The sequence below is a fragment of the Micropterus dolomieu genome, linkage group LG13 (genome assembly GCF_021292245.1).
Source record: "Micropterus dolomieu isolate WLL.071019.BEF.003 ecotype Adirondacks linkage group LG13, ASM2129224v1, whole genome shotgun sequence".
Lineage (NCBI taxonomy): Eukaryota > Metazoa > Chordata > Actinopteri > Centrarchiformes > Centrarchidae > Micropterus > Micropterus dolomieu.
The window spans coordinates 7818362-7837572 of NC_060162.1; the positions used below are offsets into that span (position 1 = coordinate 7818362).

The following is a 19211-nucleotide window of genomic DNA, read 5'->3' on the forward strand; positions in this document are numbered from 1 at the left end:
TTTTTTATCTTCTTTAATAATTTATTGCTTCATTGCTCTGTGAAAACACTGCAGGCCTCAGATCATTTTAGATGAACCCTCACTGCCCCACCAGCCTTGGATGAATATTTATAAGTGTGATAGTTGTTTTGTGGTGTCTCTGAATGCTCAGTGACATGAGACAGGTTAGCAAGACTTTTATCTCAAGTTCAAGGAGCTTTTCATCTGTGGTGGTGCCTCATACATTAGAGAACAGTCAAAGGTGCACTTCGACAACAATAGCATTGTAGTTGAACAACTTTGTTGAGCTATTTTTTCTAGAGGCCAGTGTGTGTCCATGCCGGGTTTTTCAGGGGTCAACCTGCATATTCTCAGGGCGTGCAGTAGAAGGACTAGTGCATGCAAACAGTGTGTGCCCTTTTCTCCACTCCAGTTTAATTTTGTTTTGACAGCCAAGGGCCAGGCTCAGTACTGGGGTTCTGTCTCCACAAATTTTATTGGTAACCAGTCTGTCTGGGACTCTGTGATGAAAGCCTGTTTATCTGTACATCAATGTCAAGGAAGATTTTAAAAGAGTGAGAGGAAAAATATAAAAGAGCAAGAAACAGCAAAGATTCCTCATTTGCAATGCTTTGGGACATTTTCTTACAGAATATTGCGAAAATTGCATCAAGTAGAGGTTTATTACAACATTGGTTTTATTTTTGTCGTTTTGGCTATCATTCCTTTTCGCAAGGCATTATACCACGGCCAAATGGCCAGTGCCACTGATGCCCTGCAGCGTGGAATGAAACATCGCTGTCAAAAAAACTTTTTCTTACCTTATCCAAAGAAGGTTAAAATCAAGGGCAACTGGACGTGGTTGAAGATACTAAAAGACGTTTAGTCCCTCATCCAAAGGACTTCTTCAGTTCTGACTGACTGGTAGGGAAACTCAGCTATTTAACCTCAGTGGGGTCGTTTGCCAGGATCCTTGATATCGCTGGTTCGTTAGTGTTCCTGGCTGTTGTAACGACAGTTGTTATGGTCGTACACTACACGAGGGCAAGACTGAACTACCATCGTTGGCATCCTCACCTGAGGCCAACTGGTTACGTTGAGTTTCCTGGGTCGTGATGAAAGGACCGCATTGTAGCATTACAGAAAGCCCACACACACAGACCAATACCTACGCTTCGATTCCCACCACCCACTGGAGCATAAGCTAGGGGTCATGAGAACGCTGCACCACAGAGCGGAAAACATACCAACAAGCGCCCAAGCCAGAGAGAAGGAACAGAACCACCTGAAGGGGGCACTTACAGCCTGTGGTTACCCTAAATGGACCTTTGTGAAAACAGCCACAAGATCCAGGAAGAGGAGGAAAAGAAGGTCAAACGCAACAACATTGTGATTCCACGCATGTCTGGAGTATCAGAGAAACTCAGGAGGATTTTCAACAAACACAACATCCCTGTGTTTTTTAAACCCAAGAACATGCCAAGACAGATGCTGGTACACCCCAAAGACCGCACACCCAAGCACAAGAAAAGCAATCTAGTGTATGCGGTCCAATGCAGTGAGGAATGCACAGACCTGTATATTGGGGAGACTAAACACCACTACACAAACGCATGGCTCAACACAGAAGTGCCAACTCCTCAGGTCAAGACTCTGCAGTTTACTTACACCTGAAGGACAAAGGACACTCGTTTGAGGACCACTATGTGCACATTTTAGACAGAGAAGATGGATGGTTTGAAAGAGGTGTCAGGGAAGCCATCTACACCAGGGTTAAGAAGCCGTCGCTGAACAGACGAGGGAGTCTACGCCACCACTTATCCCCCACTTACAATGCGGTCCTTTCATCACGACCCAGGAAACTCAACAAACGTAACCTATTGGCCTCATGTGAAGATACCAACGATAGTCGTTCAGTCTTGGCCTCCGGTAGTCCTAATGAGCATAACGACTGTCGTTACAACAGCCAGGAACACTAACGAATCAGCAGTATCGACGATCCTGGCAAACGACCCCACTGAGGTGAAATAGCTGAGTTTGCCTACCAGTCAGTTAGAAACTGAAAAAACTTCAATTAACGTCACACACACAATAATCGGTGATTAAACAGTGTTATGAGTCTGTATTAAATTTGCTGTATATCTGATCCACCAACCAGCAGGTATTTTAGTGAGAAATCTTATTTTTTGAAACAGTTCGTCTCTCATTCCCTTTGTCTTTTCACACTAAAATCAGGCTAGTAGTGGTTGAGGTGACAAAATCCAAAATGTAAAGTTTGTATGGAAATACAGTTTATCTTTATGTATTATATTGAGGTCGAATTGACATGAAGACTGTCGACATATGTCACATTTCTGAAAGAGGGTTTGGTGTAATATTTTTCCCGGAGAGTGCAGGGAGCTTCAGTTTAATTCAAACTGCTGATACTGTACATTTTTAAAGTTTTTTTTACCACTACAGAAACCCTAAGTAACTGCTAAAGTATTATTAGGTTGTCTAATGTTAACTGCAGTTAGTTACAAGTTTGATTAATGGTTTACAGTCTAATAATGCGTGTTTGTCTTGATTACTGACAATGGCCTATCGGGCTAACTGTACTATTTCTAACGGCAGTGTCAGTCAAAAATTCAGTGTACAGTTTTAATGTAGTCAATGCATTGACTCCTGCTTGCTGATTGCATACTGTTTTGTCTTCATACAAAGTAATAACCACTTATCGCACAATTGGTTTTGGCCATGGCGTCCTACATTTTTGCCGTGATTCCCCCATAAATTTGTATTTGTCAAAGGCCAAAGTGACCTTGCCCTAAAATGACTTAATTCCAGTAATAATAGTAATGCACTCATCAAATTAACTACTGTGATTCAGGGACACAACAACATCTCTAAAAGGAAGTCGGACAAAGCCAGAAACACGAGCAGTCACACTACAATATCAGACAGGTTGACAACCCAGGTCAGTCAAACTTATTTGGAAAACAAAACAAAGACAAGTGTTTTCCTGTAAAATGAGAGATTATTACTGACAATTCAAGTGCCCGGACTTTCTGTTTTACCTCCAAATAAAGTGGTTTACATAATCTGTCTTAACTGGTGGCTTGTTGTGTCAGACATTGTTGCAACGTCGCTATGTTGCCAGTTCTCAGCAAAATAACTTGGTGGGTACAAAGTTATTCTAACTGATAAAAATGATGGCCAAAACTACTACAAAAACAAGATCCAAGGTCTAATAAACCAGAATTATCCCTTTAAAAGTTGTAGAGTATAGAGTTTTTGCTTTTATGTGTGTCTCGATGTGTAAATAATACAGTGTTATTCTTCAACATGATGTGAGTGATGTCATTCAGAAACAGGTCATACACACTTGCAGCTCCTATGCCATTACTTTGAGGTGATGTGAAGGCAAACATACACACACAAAAACCCTAAACTAACATCTAACTTTAAAAGAGTGTGCGATAATAAAATCTTAAAATAGACAGCGAACCACTGCTTGAGACACACAGACAAGAGCCCTGAAGTATTTGCTCTTTATCTCTTGGCTCATTGAAACTCAATGGGTGATCTAGCGCCTTGTGAATCAACAGACTTTGTCAGACTAGAAGGCACACACAAAAAATGGCCCACCTTTACATATACACAACACAAACACTACATTACGCAGTCTCACAGAATATCAACCACTTGTGAGGTATTTACATCCTAAATGCTCCCAACAACAGTGTCATAGCAATAGGCCACATTATGTAAAAGGAGTATGACTCATTGCTTAAGCAATTTAAATATAATTTTATTGAAGTGTTTCCACATTACCATACCATAATTAGTTCCGTGACAACATTTTAAATTCACCTTCTTCCATAATTTCTGTAGCGTTGTAGTGCTCAGGTTTAATTTGTGAATTTGAATGACTCTATTTAAGCTAACTAGAAGAAAGGCAGACAGTAATGATGTCATTCAGAGAAAAAAATGTCTGTGCTGCTAAATAGACAGTGAATAACAGAACAACTCCTGGGACATCTATGAAAGCTACCAAGGTAATTGTACTGGGATATGAGAGTATTTTCTGATTCACAGCTTGAAGTGCTACCATTAAATAAAACTAATTTGGATGAAGTGTGTCAAACAAACATTTGTTTATGAGTAACCGGGTCATTAAATGTCAAAAAGGGTGGTGATGGCGCAATGGATAAGACTATGCCTTTGGTGTGAGAGACCCCACTGTGACCCATCCACCAATGTGTCCCTGAGCAAGACACTTAACCCCTAGTTGCTCCAGAGGCGTACGACCTCTGACATATATAGCAATGTTAAGTCGCTTTGGATAAAAGCGTCAGCTAAATGAGTAAATGTAAAAACAAACTCCAAAAAAGTCTCAGTTGTAGACAGATAGTAGATCGTTTCTCTGTTTGCAGCTATTTTTTTTTACCAACTTTCAATACCACCATAATTGTACTGAGAACATACAAGCATCTACTGTAACTACATCTGCATGCAGCAGCGGCATGCAGCAACGGCATACAGCATATGTGCAGACACTGCAATGTGCCTAGTCAAACTCTAAGCCTACATGAATACAACCTGAGGCACAGTGAGCACATATATCCGTTTATCTGGCAGCTCCAGTGGAGGGTGTGCACGTCAAATAGCTCAGTCAAAGCCCTTGTTGAGGGCCAGATCTGCTGAGAGGGGCCACAAAATTAAATGATTAACTACATATGGACTACAGCTGGATTATTAATGAGAGTCAATATATCAACATACTATAATGTTATTATGTTATTATGAGATGTGAGTAACAGCTTATGCCTTGAAGCACTCTTCCTCCACTCATGTACACACCGACATATAAAGAGTGCTAATATGAGCACTGTAATGGTGTGTGCTTACGACAAACAGGTGAAGAGATACACCTGTGAAAGCTGAAGGTTTGGGCAATGATTTTAATATTTTACTAACCTTTTCAATCAAATATGCAATAGTCATGTAAGCTCTAGGACCATGGTCCAAAACGAATAGGTTTCTCCCCTTGGAAGCGCACACGTGCACAGTAGATTTCACACAAATTGTGACATCTTTAGATATTTTCATCACAGACAAACAAATGGATATCATAATGACGCTTAAATTAAATTTCGTCCCAGTAATATATTTAATTAAATATGTTATTATAGTAAGACCTTTATGTTTATTGCGCATCTTTATGTGTGAGTGTATGTATGTTCCCTCAGTAGTGAGCAGTAGGAGTCATTTGTTGATGAAGGAGTATGTTTTGGGGAAGCATAACAAAGAATTTAGATCCACAGAAAGCCCTTAATTCAGATGGTAAGCTCTTTATTGCTATAACAAAGACACAATGCATAATTTCCACAGCTGTCATTAGTGGTCCACAGGACAGAAAACAATGACATGGCTAATTGATTTTGATCTTAATGAGCAATAACTGCCAGTGCAGACACACAGGCTGCAGCTGCAGCCACATGCCCAAACAGGCAATCCAAAAGAAACTGAGACACGCAATAAACAGATAATTTCTCTCACACATGATGACACACAGAACATGTGTGTCTATAGATGAACAGAATGTACCCTGCAAAACACATTAACATACAGTATGCCAACACCCTCTACCCTTTCTACTCCCCAAACTCAAAATCCACACAGTGAAACCACTCCTGTATATTGCTGTCAACCATATATCAAAATCCCTTCGGTTGTCTGTGATTTATGACTCTGACTAATTACATCGCTGTTCTTCAGAGAGCAGGGGTGGGAGGGAGAAAGGGAAGCTGGAAAGAGAGTGGGTGAAATGGGGGCGGGTCCTGTGCTACTAAACCACACTCTGGTGTTTTTGTGGAGGAGACACTATGGACAGTATGTGAACTAAAATACTTTGATATTAAAACACAGAATTATGTCACCCCCCTCACATATGTTACAGGATTAAATATAACTACTAAGTGGACTAGTAAATTTGTAGTGTGGTGTAACGCACTTTTCTCTAAATTCTACAGAAGTCTTGTCTTTAGGCCATATATTTAGTCAGTAAGGGGTAAACTTCTATCAGCACTTTCGCCATCAGAGAAAATGCAGCTGGAGTTTGAGCTTCGATTTCACAATCATTAAAAAAGTATCTAACAAGTACGTTCAAGACAAGAGATGTTAATCTTGAATCTTTCCTCAATTACGCTGTGCTGGTTTGTTGATGAGACAGTTTCACAATAGGCATGTTTTTCACCAAAAAGTTCAGTCTTCATTAAACACATTCCAGCTTGCATTCAACCCTGCAGGTGTGGAGAAAGTGACAGACAACTTTAAACATGTAGAAAACTCAGCAGTGGTCATATATGGTAAAAAAAAAAACAACAACAACAACAAAAAAAACATGTTAAATAAGAAATCCAAAAAAGTCAAACCTTAAAGCCCTTGTTGCAGTATTCATCTAATAGCATTGAGCAAGTGTATTTCACTGGAATACACAGCAGAGATTTACAGGGAGAGAGGGGCAGAGATAGCAGAGATATGTGTGTAATACTGGGATGCTGTTATCTCTTTAGCCAGTGTGGCAGCTGTTTATCACAGCAGTCAATCACTAAGTAATCACTATCTGTAAGGCACTCCTTCCACTTTCACTGCCTAAGAACCCTTGGTCAGCTTCCACTGCCTGGGCTGTCGGAGATAAAGATATTACAAAGAGTGAGCAAGCAGACTCGATGACAGATTCTATTAGTTTGTATATTATTTATCACCCTTTATCCAAACTTAAAATGTCATACGATACAGCAATTGTAGTGAGGCGTCTTTTTGATGAAGAAGAAGGTAACTTTATCAATCCCTCGACCCTCTCTTGTTATTATTATAACAATATTATACTCATGCATTAACATATGGAGAGCTGTCAGAGCGAGGGGGCTGCCATTAAATTGACACCCGAAGCAGTTCAGAGGTTCAGCGCCTTGCTCAAGGGAACATTCGGCAGTGCCCAAAAGGTGAAGTGGCACCTCTCCAGCTACCAGTCCACAAACCATATGACTGGTCCGTGCTGGAGTTGATCAGGTGACCCAAGCCAAGCCCCCACATTCATGGGTTTCAGCTTCTCAAATGTGAAGATTTGCCAATTTTCTCTGTTTTATGTCATTGTAAACTAAACTAATTTGACTTCTGGACTGTTCGCTGAACAAAACAAGCAACTTGAAGACGTCCCCTTAGGTTTTGAGACATTTTTCAGACATTTCATACAAGACTCATTTAATGAAAAAATAACTACTTGCAGCACTTCGCAAATCCATCTCAATAAATCAAAAATCAAGTTGTCCGTCTAATCTGCAATTACAGCAGAATGTATTTGACCAGATCACTGATGACCTCCAACCTCTATGTCTTTCCTTATGACCCACACTGATCCTAGTCTGGTTCTCTGGCTGACTTATCTTCCCCTCCAGTGACTCCACCACCACCTTTAGGAATGCCATTCCAGTCAGTCCATAATTCCCGCTGAGTGTTCCCAGTAATCCCCTTCTCCGGCTGTTCTGAGCCTACTTCCTTCCCTTTCCGCACAGCTGCTGGACTGTCCAGCTTGCTCTAATAATAGGACAACAATGCCCGCCCCACGCCCGGACACACTGCACAACTACTAACAAAAAAAAAACCGTAACATCTAAACTCTTTGCATGGAATCTGAAACTAACGATTATTTTCATTCTTGATGAATCTGTCGATTATTTCATCAATTAATCAAATGTCTTGTTTTGTCCACAACCCAAATATATTCAGTATTCACATGTGAAATTAGTTTTAAAAGCGATTATGGATCAATTATCAAAATAGTAGCCGATTGAAAACAAATGACAACTAATCAATTAATCGACTAATCATTGCAGCTCAAAGTTTACTTTAGCAGATAATATATTTTATACAGAAAGGTCCAAGAACGTTTAATTAACATAAATGTTTAATGTCACAGTTATTGACATCCAACTCCAAAAGAGCAACTTCCTAAATTGTTGACATTTAGCAGTCTGTGTGTATGTCACAGACTGCAGCATGTAAACACATGTTGGTGGAGGAATGATTATGAGCCTGCACACTCAAGTGAGCTGTGGTAGAGGAGTCAGAGAAGACACTGTAATCATGCAGGAGCTGATAAATGAAGGCTATACACTGCTAAAGTAGTTGAACGCTACTTTGTGCCTTTGCCTGTGTGTTGGAATGGGACTACTCCTCCTGTAAATAAATGTCACATTTATGTTGCATGGTCCTGTCAGCAAAGCAGCCCCAAGCTGCACACACAAAGACCAAAAAACGGGAGGCATTAGTCAGAAGAGTCTGAAGAGAATGAGAGCTGGACTGACTTTCCTTTTCTCATCTTCTGCTGTCCCACTTGCAGGAGCACAGCTCTGAATCAACACATCTTTGTGTTTTTGAGCCCAACATTTCTTAAAAATTTTTCTCTGCATTCATTTCTTCCATAAAAAAAGATAGCTTTGCTTCTTTCCACCCAGTCTACTGTGCTTCTTTCTCTGACAGATCAGCTTGATAACGTAGCTTCCCCGGCACGTGAAAAGCTTTCTTCCACACCTCCTCCTCCCTTTCAACACCCCTCCGCCATTCCACCAAGAGCGCAACCATGCCACAGAAAAGCTCATAAAATTTATATCTCAGACTCCCTTTTTTGCTCTCACAGAATATTTGGCCGGCAAATGGAGAGAAAAAAAAAAGTGACAAAGAGTGGAATGCTAGTGCTCACCTCAGACTAGGTCCCACTGCCGCAGGGAAAGCAGAGGGAATATCATCCTCAGTCCACACAGAAAACCAAGAGCAACAAGTAATAGTAACTCCAGAGATTTCTCTTCCCCTGTCTCGCACTCCTGCTTCCTTGCTCCGTTTCTCCTTCTGCTTTGCACTCATTCAGGCTACAGTAGCTGCAGTGGACTGAGCAAGTATGCATGTAGTGTGTGTGTGTGTGTGTGAGGGTGTGAGTGAGTGTGTGTATGGTCCTGTGGACTCCTGCAGGGGTATTGACTCTTAGCAGGGTTCAGGTCCTCCCCCTTCTCAGGCTCACAGAGAGAGAGAAAAAAACTCACCCACACACCCAAACAGAGGGCAGGAGAGTACTCTCTTTGTCTTTTGTTGCTTTCTCTCACTTCCTTTCTCTATCTTCAAATGTCTAACTCCTTGCTTTACAGCCCTTTTCATAGGAATAGGCAAATGAGAGAGACTGTGTGTGTGTGTGTGTGTGTGTGTGTGCGCACAGGGAAAGCCGTCATGCCTCAGCGGCCGGGGTGGGGAGGAGGAGAAGGAGGCGGAGTTTAGACCTTAGAGAGCTGAATTCCTACCTCACATTCAACCAATCAGAGGACTTGTTGCGGTTGACCAAAACCGCGGGGCCAGGCCAGGCCTCACTACCACACTCCAGCTTTAAAGCATTAGCTGGAGTTTGCTATACACTTAAACTACATTCTACAGCAGTGTTGTGGATGACTGTTACTATTTTTATCTTTGGACATTACTTGTCTTTGTATACAATTCCATTTTGTTCTGCCTAAATGATATTTAAATATTAAATATTCAATGCAAAATATGAAAAAACACATTCTATGTTTCTTAAAATGGCAAGACAAGGACATTTTATTTAAATAGCATATTTCAGGCACAAAGGCAATTGAAAGTGTTGAAAGTTAATAAATAAAAAAACTCCATTAGACATTTAAAACACAATTTACTGGTTCACTTTTTTTCTCCCTTTATCTACAAGATAAACTAGTTAATTTGCTAAATTAATCCAGGCAATTTTCCAAAGAAGACTCAAGTCACCACACAAAACTACAAAAGGTAATGTGATGTTTCCTTGTCTCTTCTCACGTCCCTTCCACCTTCCTGCCAAAGAACAGTACTCTCATGTTTCGGCTGCTGTCCTTGGTGAGACATATGTCAAGCGAGGCATTTGTCCACAGAAGTGACATCAGATCTCCCCCTCCTCCTGCTATTCACACCAGTTTACTTATGGCTACTTCTACTTTTCCTTTTCCTTCTCTCGTCTTCTCACCACATCAAGTCACACTAAAGCCTTAGGGCTGTGGAATAAGAATAATATCATATGATGATGCTTTTTTAATAAACTGCTAAACTGGGTTATGCTAGCTCTTTTATTCAAATACAATGCACTGTTGTTCATCACCAAAATGGCTTTATTATTGCTGTAACATATATTTTTGTGTCTGAAAATACATAATTGAAGATGGTACTATAACAAGACTAATTCTACAGCCACGCCAGCAACTCTACAAGTCTATAATTAGTCACCGCAGTGCTTCACGTGAAATGCTAACATCAGGAAGCTAACATGCTCAGTGCTACAATGCTATCCTGCTGATGTCTAACAGGTATAATGTTGATCATGTTCAACAGCTTAATTTAGCAAGACATTTCACTAAAAAACACAAATGTCAACCTCCTGGTGGCAAAAGAGGAAGAGTCTGAGGTTCATAAAAGTCAGTAGGATTCATCGTCTGGGAACCCTGACTGTTTGTATCAAATTACCTGACAATCCATCCAACAGTTGATGAGATATTTTATGAGATTTGCAGGTCAACACTGCCATCCCTAGAACCATGCCACTACTTTGGCTAATAATTTAATGCTGACTGACAGATACTGTGGTGACAAGATGTTTCGTTTATTAATGTCTATATTATTTATAATTATACCAACGGAGTATTAAAAAAGCCAAGAGGTTTGAATAAACTGATGACAGCTCCACGTTTCCTCCACTCCACTCTCTAAACCAAAAAAGGAACAGCCCTGTTTCCACAAATATTCAGTAAATGTTAAATGATACAAATTGTTCTGGTGTGGAGGCAGTCTGTGACATAGTTGAAGATTGGCTAAATATGTGGATCTATTACTTTCACATGTTTCTTGCTTCTGAGGCACCCAGCACAACTCGAAAAACTCCAGTTAAACATCATGTTGTCAGTTTGTTGTGCACAACAGCTTGGTGATGAGAGTTATTTGTCACATTTTGGCTTCTGATTACTAATTTTTTTTGAAGACTGGCTTGATCACTTCTAAATTTCCAAACAGTTCATGACAACTAGGGAAAATTGCTTCACATGCCAGTAAAAAATGCTAAATACAGAAATATATAAGACAAATGTACATGGGCATATATAGCTTGTATGCAGGGACATATTTTAAGGGCAATAGTCAAAATTTTCTAAAGTCTAATACAAACAGTTACCAGGAAAAACATTGAAAAGAGTGAGAAGAAAAATGGGAAAGACAGAAACCCAAAGGCTGAAATGACAGAGTGAGTGAGTACTTTGGTATGTGGGCTATAGAGTTACACAGGGACAAAAAGTGAAGCAGTGTTGTCCACTCGTATAGACAACTCTGACACGCCTCTCCTTTTATCTTTGTGTCTGTTTGTCTCCCTTTCTGTCTCACTAATCCCACAGCCCCTGTCACGCTGTTTATTTTCCTGAGTCGATTTGTGTACGTTAAAATTAAGAACATGCAGAGTGAAGACTTTTTTGATCCTTGTTTGTTTAGTCTAGGTATAGATTATTGTTAAAGAGTATAGTCATGTTCTTGGAAGTAAAATCCACAACCAGTGGAATAGAGTTTTTCAAATGGATCTCCCTTGAGAAACAGCACTTATGTTACTGCTCAAACAGAATTAAGAATATAACAAAAACAGACACAAAAACAGCATATATAGGAGAGATTAAGAAAAGGCAAAGCAGTATAACAGCGGTAAGCAGAAAGCAAGGAATGGAAAGTCCCAGTGTGACAAAAGGGCTGAACCATCAGTGACAAACAGAGGAAACAAACATTCAGTCACACGTGTATCACTGTATCCTAATGATCTGTCTATAGAAGTAATTCTCTCACTCTGTTGAGTGATTGGGTGCTAAAAAATAATCCAAAATGTTTGTGCTGAGGCACAACTTAATGCATAACAAAATGACACTTTGCTCCTAAGAAAGCTGAGTCAGAAAAAAATGAACAAAATCAAAAACTACATCAATTCAAATCAGAGTGTCTGGCTTACGAATCGTCTCTTAATTCCTCTTGTCAGTAAAAGCAGAGAAATAAAGAAATGTGTATTTCAGTTGTAGGCAGAGTTGGACATGGAGTCAGGAATGCCAACAACTGCCATTTTGCAGACAAAGGCACTTGTGTGCGGCACGTGGGGTCAGGCTGCTACCATGCCTACCATGCCAGCAAGTGCTTTTTGTGGAAGGTTTCCAAAGGGAATTCAACTTATAAAAGGCTAGAACTGGGACGTCCTGGGGCCTGGCGGTCTAACAAGCATACCACCTAACTGCCCCCTGGTTTCACCAGGGCCTTTATCACATTTCATTAACGTCTCTTTCTCAAATGTCACTTTTTACTGTCAACTATCTAATGAAGGCAACATCAAACAACTAAATACAAAACCTGCTCTTGCAGAGTAACATACTGAACTCTGAGTGCCTTGTCATAAATGAAGCATTGTGTCAGATTAGGTAGGGCACTCAAGTTCTAACTTTCAATCTACTGATTCACTCATGCAAATGTTTGCTGCTGTACTGTAGCTCCCCCCACCATCAAAACCTCTTCCATATGAGCTATTGTTGACTTTACAAAGATCTGATCACGTATGTCATTGTTATGCTGGGAGGATTAGTTCTTCTAGCACAATCCTTGAAGCTGCTTAGATTCTTTGAGAGCACTCTCAAAGACAAAAGCAAATCTAACAGCATTACAGCGTGACGCACTTCATGTTACATCTATATGAAAATTGCTACACAAACAAAGTCTGATTAATTGATTGATAACCTTTTGGTATAAACGGTCAATTCTTTGATGGAAGTGTGTTACAGAAACATTTTGGGTTTAAAACAAGCAGCAACCTTTGGGCTGAAAATGAGGACATTGAGATAATTCCTTAAACGTGCATTCTTTGTAATGGCCAGAACAGAGCGACTCCGCTGGTTGCAAAAACAAAACTTCTCGCCAGATTTATTCCCTCAGAAAACACTTTCCTAATAGGTTTGTGGTCTCAGTCGCTAGTTTCAAGTCTTCTTCAATACAGCATGATGGTTATTCTGTAAATCTACTGCTGCAGATAACTAGACTTAAACTTGTTTTTTAGTTTTCATCTTAGAGCTTTGACCCTTTCAACATTTTAGTCACCTAAAAATTTCTTGTTCAGTGTTTGGTTGCACTGCATGCCACTTTGAGGAGTCGGCTGTTTTTTTTCCAGCAAGTACATTTTGTTTTAAGCCTGTTTTTTGCTAGGCAAAATTAGCATCTCAATTAATATAATTTAATGTGAATTGCACCTTACTAACCAAGCTAGCTAATTCCACCCTCTCATCCCAATATAGTCACTATAAAAAAAAAAACAAGATGACGGCGGCCAAAATGCCAAACCCGAGGCTTCAAAATATTAGTTCACAAACCAATAGGCTACATCCACTTTTTTACAGTCTATTTTCTAAAAGCTGAGTTTGTAATAAAAAATTAATAATATGTGATGTTTTGGCAGTTAACCTCATGGATTCATTTAATTGTGATGGTATAACACAAAGCAGATATAATAGCACTTTAACCCCTTGATGCCTGAATTTATTTACAATAATAAAAAAAAAGGTATAATGCAAATTAGTGACAACAGGCATAAACGAGAAACCAGTGCTTGCAAAAGGTTCCCAGGTACGTATTGAATATGCGCAAACAGGGGGAATACATACGCTATCTCAGCTGCAGTCTGAAGGGAAGAGGTGCGAATTTGCAAAAATCGGTGTTAAGGGTTAAAGACTTTAAATAAAAACTTCCAAAAATGTGATATTGCTACTTTTCCAAAGCTTAACTTTCTGGCTCAAATTACCTCATTTTCCTACCAGCAATGGTACTGAAATAAATACTGTGGTGGATCATCACAGATCTGTAACCGGGTAAACAACATAAACAATGAGGAAGGATAAACAAAGCACTGATTAAGATCAGTTTATCTTGTGATTCTAGCATCCTGCTTTGATTAGAATCAAATATTCATGCAGATTTCTGACTTTACCGGTTTCCTTTCACATAGTTAGTTAATATGTTCCAGCTCGCATTCCCTCACCACTCTCACCCTCTCTGGCACTCTTTGCTTAATGTGGGACTGGCACATTTACATAAGATTTACAGAGACATGAAAAGCACATTCCCAACATAAATTTGTTGTGAGCGTGTAACAAGCTCATGACTGTGTTTGGATCAGTTTCTGCCCCTTGCAGTCACTTCAACTTAGACACACACCACACTTCGACATCAACACATACCAATGGGCACATACTAGCACACGAACATGCACACTAGTACCCAAACACACAAACTACACTAACATGCTTAACATCTACTTAACATATAGAAAAGGCAAAATTTACACTTACAAGGTAGATTTATTTATCATTTTACAACACAGGGTTGTAAAACAAGATGACACATTCTAATTTCCCTTAACTCTCTATTGTCTCACATACTATGCACTGCTTTTCTCAATTTCTTGTCCCTCCCTCCGTCCCTCATCCCCTTCTCAGCAGTGCTCTGTTGACTGACAGTCTCCCATCAGGGAGGCTTTCTGACAAATGGGGCCAAATGGAGTCGTGCCACTGTTGCTGCTGGCCGCATGTCAGCTCTCAGAGGTTACTGCTTAGCTCTGCTCTTACACTGTTATTTATATCCACCATCACCAGACTAGTTTTCAGTGTTTGATGAACTTTTCATGTGCCATCTCCTGTGAGAACCTCACGGCTGTGGCTCTGGTTTGCAAACTGCTAAATTTTTCAGTTCTATATGTATGTGTTGGAACAATACGATTAGAAAATGCGTAATATCTTTTATTTCTGAATGACTTGACAAGACTTTGCATTTTCACAATAAAAAGGAGAAGAGATGTTCTTGTACTTTTTGGATAGATCACTTTTACTACTAGATCCAAAATCGAGTTGTTCAGGAACAGCGTGTGAGAGTACCAGTGTCATATATGGCCTTTTTTGACAACAGGAACCTTTTTAGGATCTCAAGAACTTTACTTCCATTTCAAACACCAGTTTCAGTTTCTGCTTCCAAGGTAAGTAATGCTTTTTCAGTGGCCCGTGACTATAAAGGTAGATTATGTGTTGCAATGTCTGATTGCACAAGCACAGTTATTCAGATTACAAGCAAGGTGTGTCATCCAGTGCATGTCTCCTTTACAACATGCATCACAAATTTACTTAACACTCATCTACGTTTACCTGTTTTTTTCTCCACACACAAAAATGAAACCCAGCAGTCACTTTGATTTGCATATTTGTGTAGGCAAATCTGATCGCCCTAAAGACATTTTTGTTCCTGAGTTTAGTTCTTGAGGCTGTTCATTTCCTGGGATAATTTGTCCAAAAGGTAAACTGCATAAGAAGCACAAATGCTTTCTGAATAGATCAATCATACTCATTCTTAGTTCCTCTGAGACTATTACTAGTAGCAGGCCTTTTATAGCTTTTTAGGACAAATATGTGGATAACAGCAGATGACTCTGAATCCAGGAGTGAAAGCACCCGGGCACATCAGGGCCTGATTGTTCCAGCCACATTTAGACATTGCCAGGTCAAGGATACATTCATCCAAATATGTAGTGTAGTGTCAACACAAATGTGTCCTTGACCTCCTTGAAGGACCACCTAGTCAAGTTTGTAGTAAATATATATAGCGCTCAACAAAGCTACCAAACAGACCTCTCTGTCCTTCTCTGTATTGTAACCTCAAACCAAATTCCCTGAATCTCTAAGAAAGGCCTTTAAAGTAATGCAACGAGGCAGAATTTCCTCACTTTGCCAAATATCTTTCCACCAAAGGTTTAAAATCTAGATTTGCTTCCCAAAAATGCAAGTACAAAAACGCACGCAAACACCCAGCCCTACACACACAAACGTGTTTACAACAGCAGCCTGGAAACAGGACAGACTAAACATGTTTTTAGGAGGCTCTAAAGTCTTAGACAACACTCATTTGCCGAGGCTGTAACCTCATAGAGTGAAGAAAGTCTCTAGTACATCAGAATGAACTTGATTTAACCATAAGGCCTGGTTCAAGACAGTGTTTCCTCTCTTAAAGCTAGATTAAAATTTATAAGCCGACAGCCCAGTTCCTAAATTTACACGCCCTGTACTACCAAGCTCCAAAGTCTGGCTAGATTTCAGAACATGACAACACAAGCAAGAATAAATCTTTTATTAAAAGCTGAACATTCTTGAAGACAAAGCCCTGCAGCACTTTCACCCACAAGACCACACTTTCATCTGGATCAAATCTGGGAATTTTCGAAGTGTAGTCAGAAACCCTAATTCACCTCAAAATGGAAAATGAGAGTAAAGCCCCTTGTTTTTCACAAAAATGCTTTATAGTGAAATAGAAGAAATCTCAACAGGTTTAATCCCCTGTCTAATAAAAGTGCTATACAAACACACACATACACACACTCAAGTACAGACACACACATACTCAAAAATTGTCCCTGTGTTTTCTCCTCCAGTACATGAGCAGGCATTCAACCTTTCTCAACTAGGACAAAAACATGCAGACCTATTTACATGTCAATGAAGGCCATGGATAACAACTCCCTTTTTACTTTCCCTCCTCAATCTTCCTCTCATCTCTGTGTGTTCCTGTAAACTAGTAGCCGTGCTCATTTTGATGTTTGCTAAAAGCATGGCTTCTTGTAAAGAGAAATATTTTCTCAGCATATTACTGAAAAAAACCTGTTGTGTGCACAATGGACCACGACTCTAGACTTATGTAATAAAACTAAAGATGCAGATTGAGATTATATATCTGACTATTGTTTGAGTTATTTAAGTGGCCACTTTTATATTAGCTTTTCTGGTATCAATACCACTTACAACATTAAAGTAGTATCAAAGTACTGTACAGTAAGAGAGGTAATCTCCAGAGTAGTATGTTTTCTTTAGATAGAAAAAGGAACTAGGTAGATGTAGTTAGAGTGTCAGCTAGATGCAGACAGCACATCAACATCTACCTCATATGCAAAATACACAAAGCAATTTGTATTATATGAAAAAAATGCACTGGAAGGATTTCTATAATCAACAGCAATGAGGTCTGTGTGCATGTATGTGTTTGTGTGTATGACTGAGTGAGAAAGAGAGTGAAAACTGATGCCTACAAGCCTAGGAGGCGTGAACTCTTCCTGAGGCTTGCAAGCCTGAGGTGCGAATGTAATCGGATGATATCAGATTATTGCCCTTTCTACTCTCACTTTTCTATTTATATTGCACCTTTAGAAGATATCCTCTGAGGCTGTGCTCGTTGAGAGGGGCCTGCTGACTGGGTGAGATGAGAGAGTAGTCAATCACTGTATGAAGTTGACATTCTATGTTGGGAAACCTTAACTGTGATGGTGAGAAAATGCTCAATGTTCTCACATCTTCAGGTTAGATTGTAAACAGAAGTTTCACGTCTCAAGAGATGGATAAAAGTGATGAAGTTTTGCAGTTTTCTTTCCCTTTCTTTGTCCGTCCTTCTCCATCATGGCAGACAGCCCAGTGCATAAAGCAATGTGGCTTATACACTGGCGAAGAGAAACTATGGTCTCTTGGAAATATGTTCTCTGTTGACTCATTCTTGTAACCACATTCTTCATCAGCAGCACAGCAGAGTCCTTCCCACCGGCCATGAAGACAAAACACCGTCTTTTCTGGCCCAGTTAATAATACACCATTTTTTCTGCCTTTTAACTATCTAGTTTAGGCTCCAACATTTGGAGAAATGGAGAAAAAAGAAAAGTGGCAGTGGAAAATGAGGGAAGAGAAACAGCGAGCACTCTCACTGGCCTACAGTGCAGGCTAGATTCCCCTGGATTTATTTGTGTACATAACTCTTTCTCTTTCTGTCTCTCCCTTTCTCTTTCCCTCTCCCACTTTCATTCTTTCGCGCCGCTCTGTGTCTCTAACACAAACACCCACATGCTGCAACCACTACACAGCATTCAAATATACTGATTCACATAACCATTGAATTATCTTGCTGCATTTTAACAGAAATGGTACACCCACGACCCTCACATATGTAACGGTTCATTATTGCATTCAAAAGAACAAGAAGAGAGCTTCCTGCTCTATGAAGCTTGCACCAAAATATCCAGAAATGAATAACTAAAAGACAAGGCAAATTCCAAAGCATACATTTTGGACTTTCATAGCCACAACAAAACCTGTTAAAATAATGACCAAAAGGTCATTAGCGTAAAATGTCGTTAGCAGGCTGTTGATTTCATCACATTGCCATGTAACACCCCTCACCCCTTGACCCCCTACCCAAAAGAACAGACTGAAGTCCTATTCATCTGACCACAGAGCCCCTAGTCAACAGCTTAAGAGCCAAATGGAGAGCCTAGTCATAGTAGCAAGCTTACAGGAAAACCTTGTGAAATGATTCCCTTGTTCACCAACACTCGGTTTAACTTTTCCCACAGTTTCATCCTCATCATTTCCAATCCTTTCCTCCCTCCCTGGCACTTCAAATCTCACTCACCATGCTGTGCTTCTGGATGGGTGCTGGTGTCAGGGTCCATGTTAAATTCACAGGCTGATGAGCGCCTGGATCAACACATCCATATCCTAAGGCAAAGTCGACTCTGAAACTGAACTGCAACTACTCAAACTATTCCTACAACTGCTGTTTTATTTCTACTGCCACCACCACTACCGTCTCCTCTCCGCTGTTCTCTCCAGTCAGAGCTACTGGCTCTGGTCTGGCCCCTGCAGCCTGCCAGCTCAGCTCAGGCTTCTACCGCTGTGTTACATCTGTCTGACTGAGCCCCTCTCTGGAGAGTGGGGGGAGAGAGAGAGGAGAGAGAGAGAGAGAGATTATAATGAATCACAGAATGGGAGGGATAAGAGAGAGGAGCAGTTTCCACACTGTGGTGGTTGGAGAGAGAGAGGGGGAGAGATATGGCTATAGAGGGTTGTGGCAGTGCTGAATGTTTCCACAATTTTACACTCAGCATATTTTTTTCTCATCATAAAGAGAACTTAGTAACATTAGTTTGGAAAACATTAGCATGCCAGAATAATTTATGAAGTTATATAGTGTAGTACAGCAGCCTGGGCATTAACAATGGGTGGACTCAAAAGCCTGTTGGGGTTGTGCTGGCTGGGCATGGTTTCTGCTCTCATTTCAATGCAACACATAAAACAGCA

The 19211-nt window shown here is 40.2% G+C and overlaps 1 protein-coding gene across 2 annotated transcripts in view; it reads right to left on the bottom strand.

Moving 5' to 3' along the window:
* The window catches only part of dab2ipb (DAB2 interacting protein b), a 125525-nt gene extending 106740 nt beyond the window's left edge, over positions 1-18785 (bottom strand). Inside the window, exon 1 of one of the 2 annotated variants that reach the window (XM_046066276.1) lies at positions 18544-18785. In XM_046066276.1, coding sequence (XP_045922232.1) covers positions 18544-18583 — 40 coding nt within the window. In that variant the 5' untranslated portion in view covers positions 18584-18785. Of the gene's footprint in view, positions 1-8725; positions 8996-18543 lie in introns of those variants that run through there. The other variant, XM_046066278.1, reaches the window with a different exon arrangement.
* Positions 18786-19211: the final 426 nt, after the last annotated feature.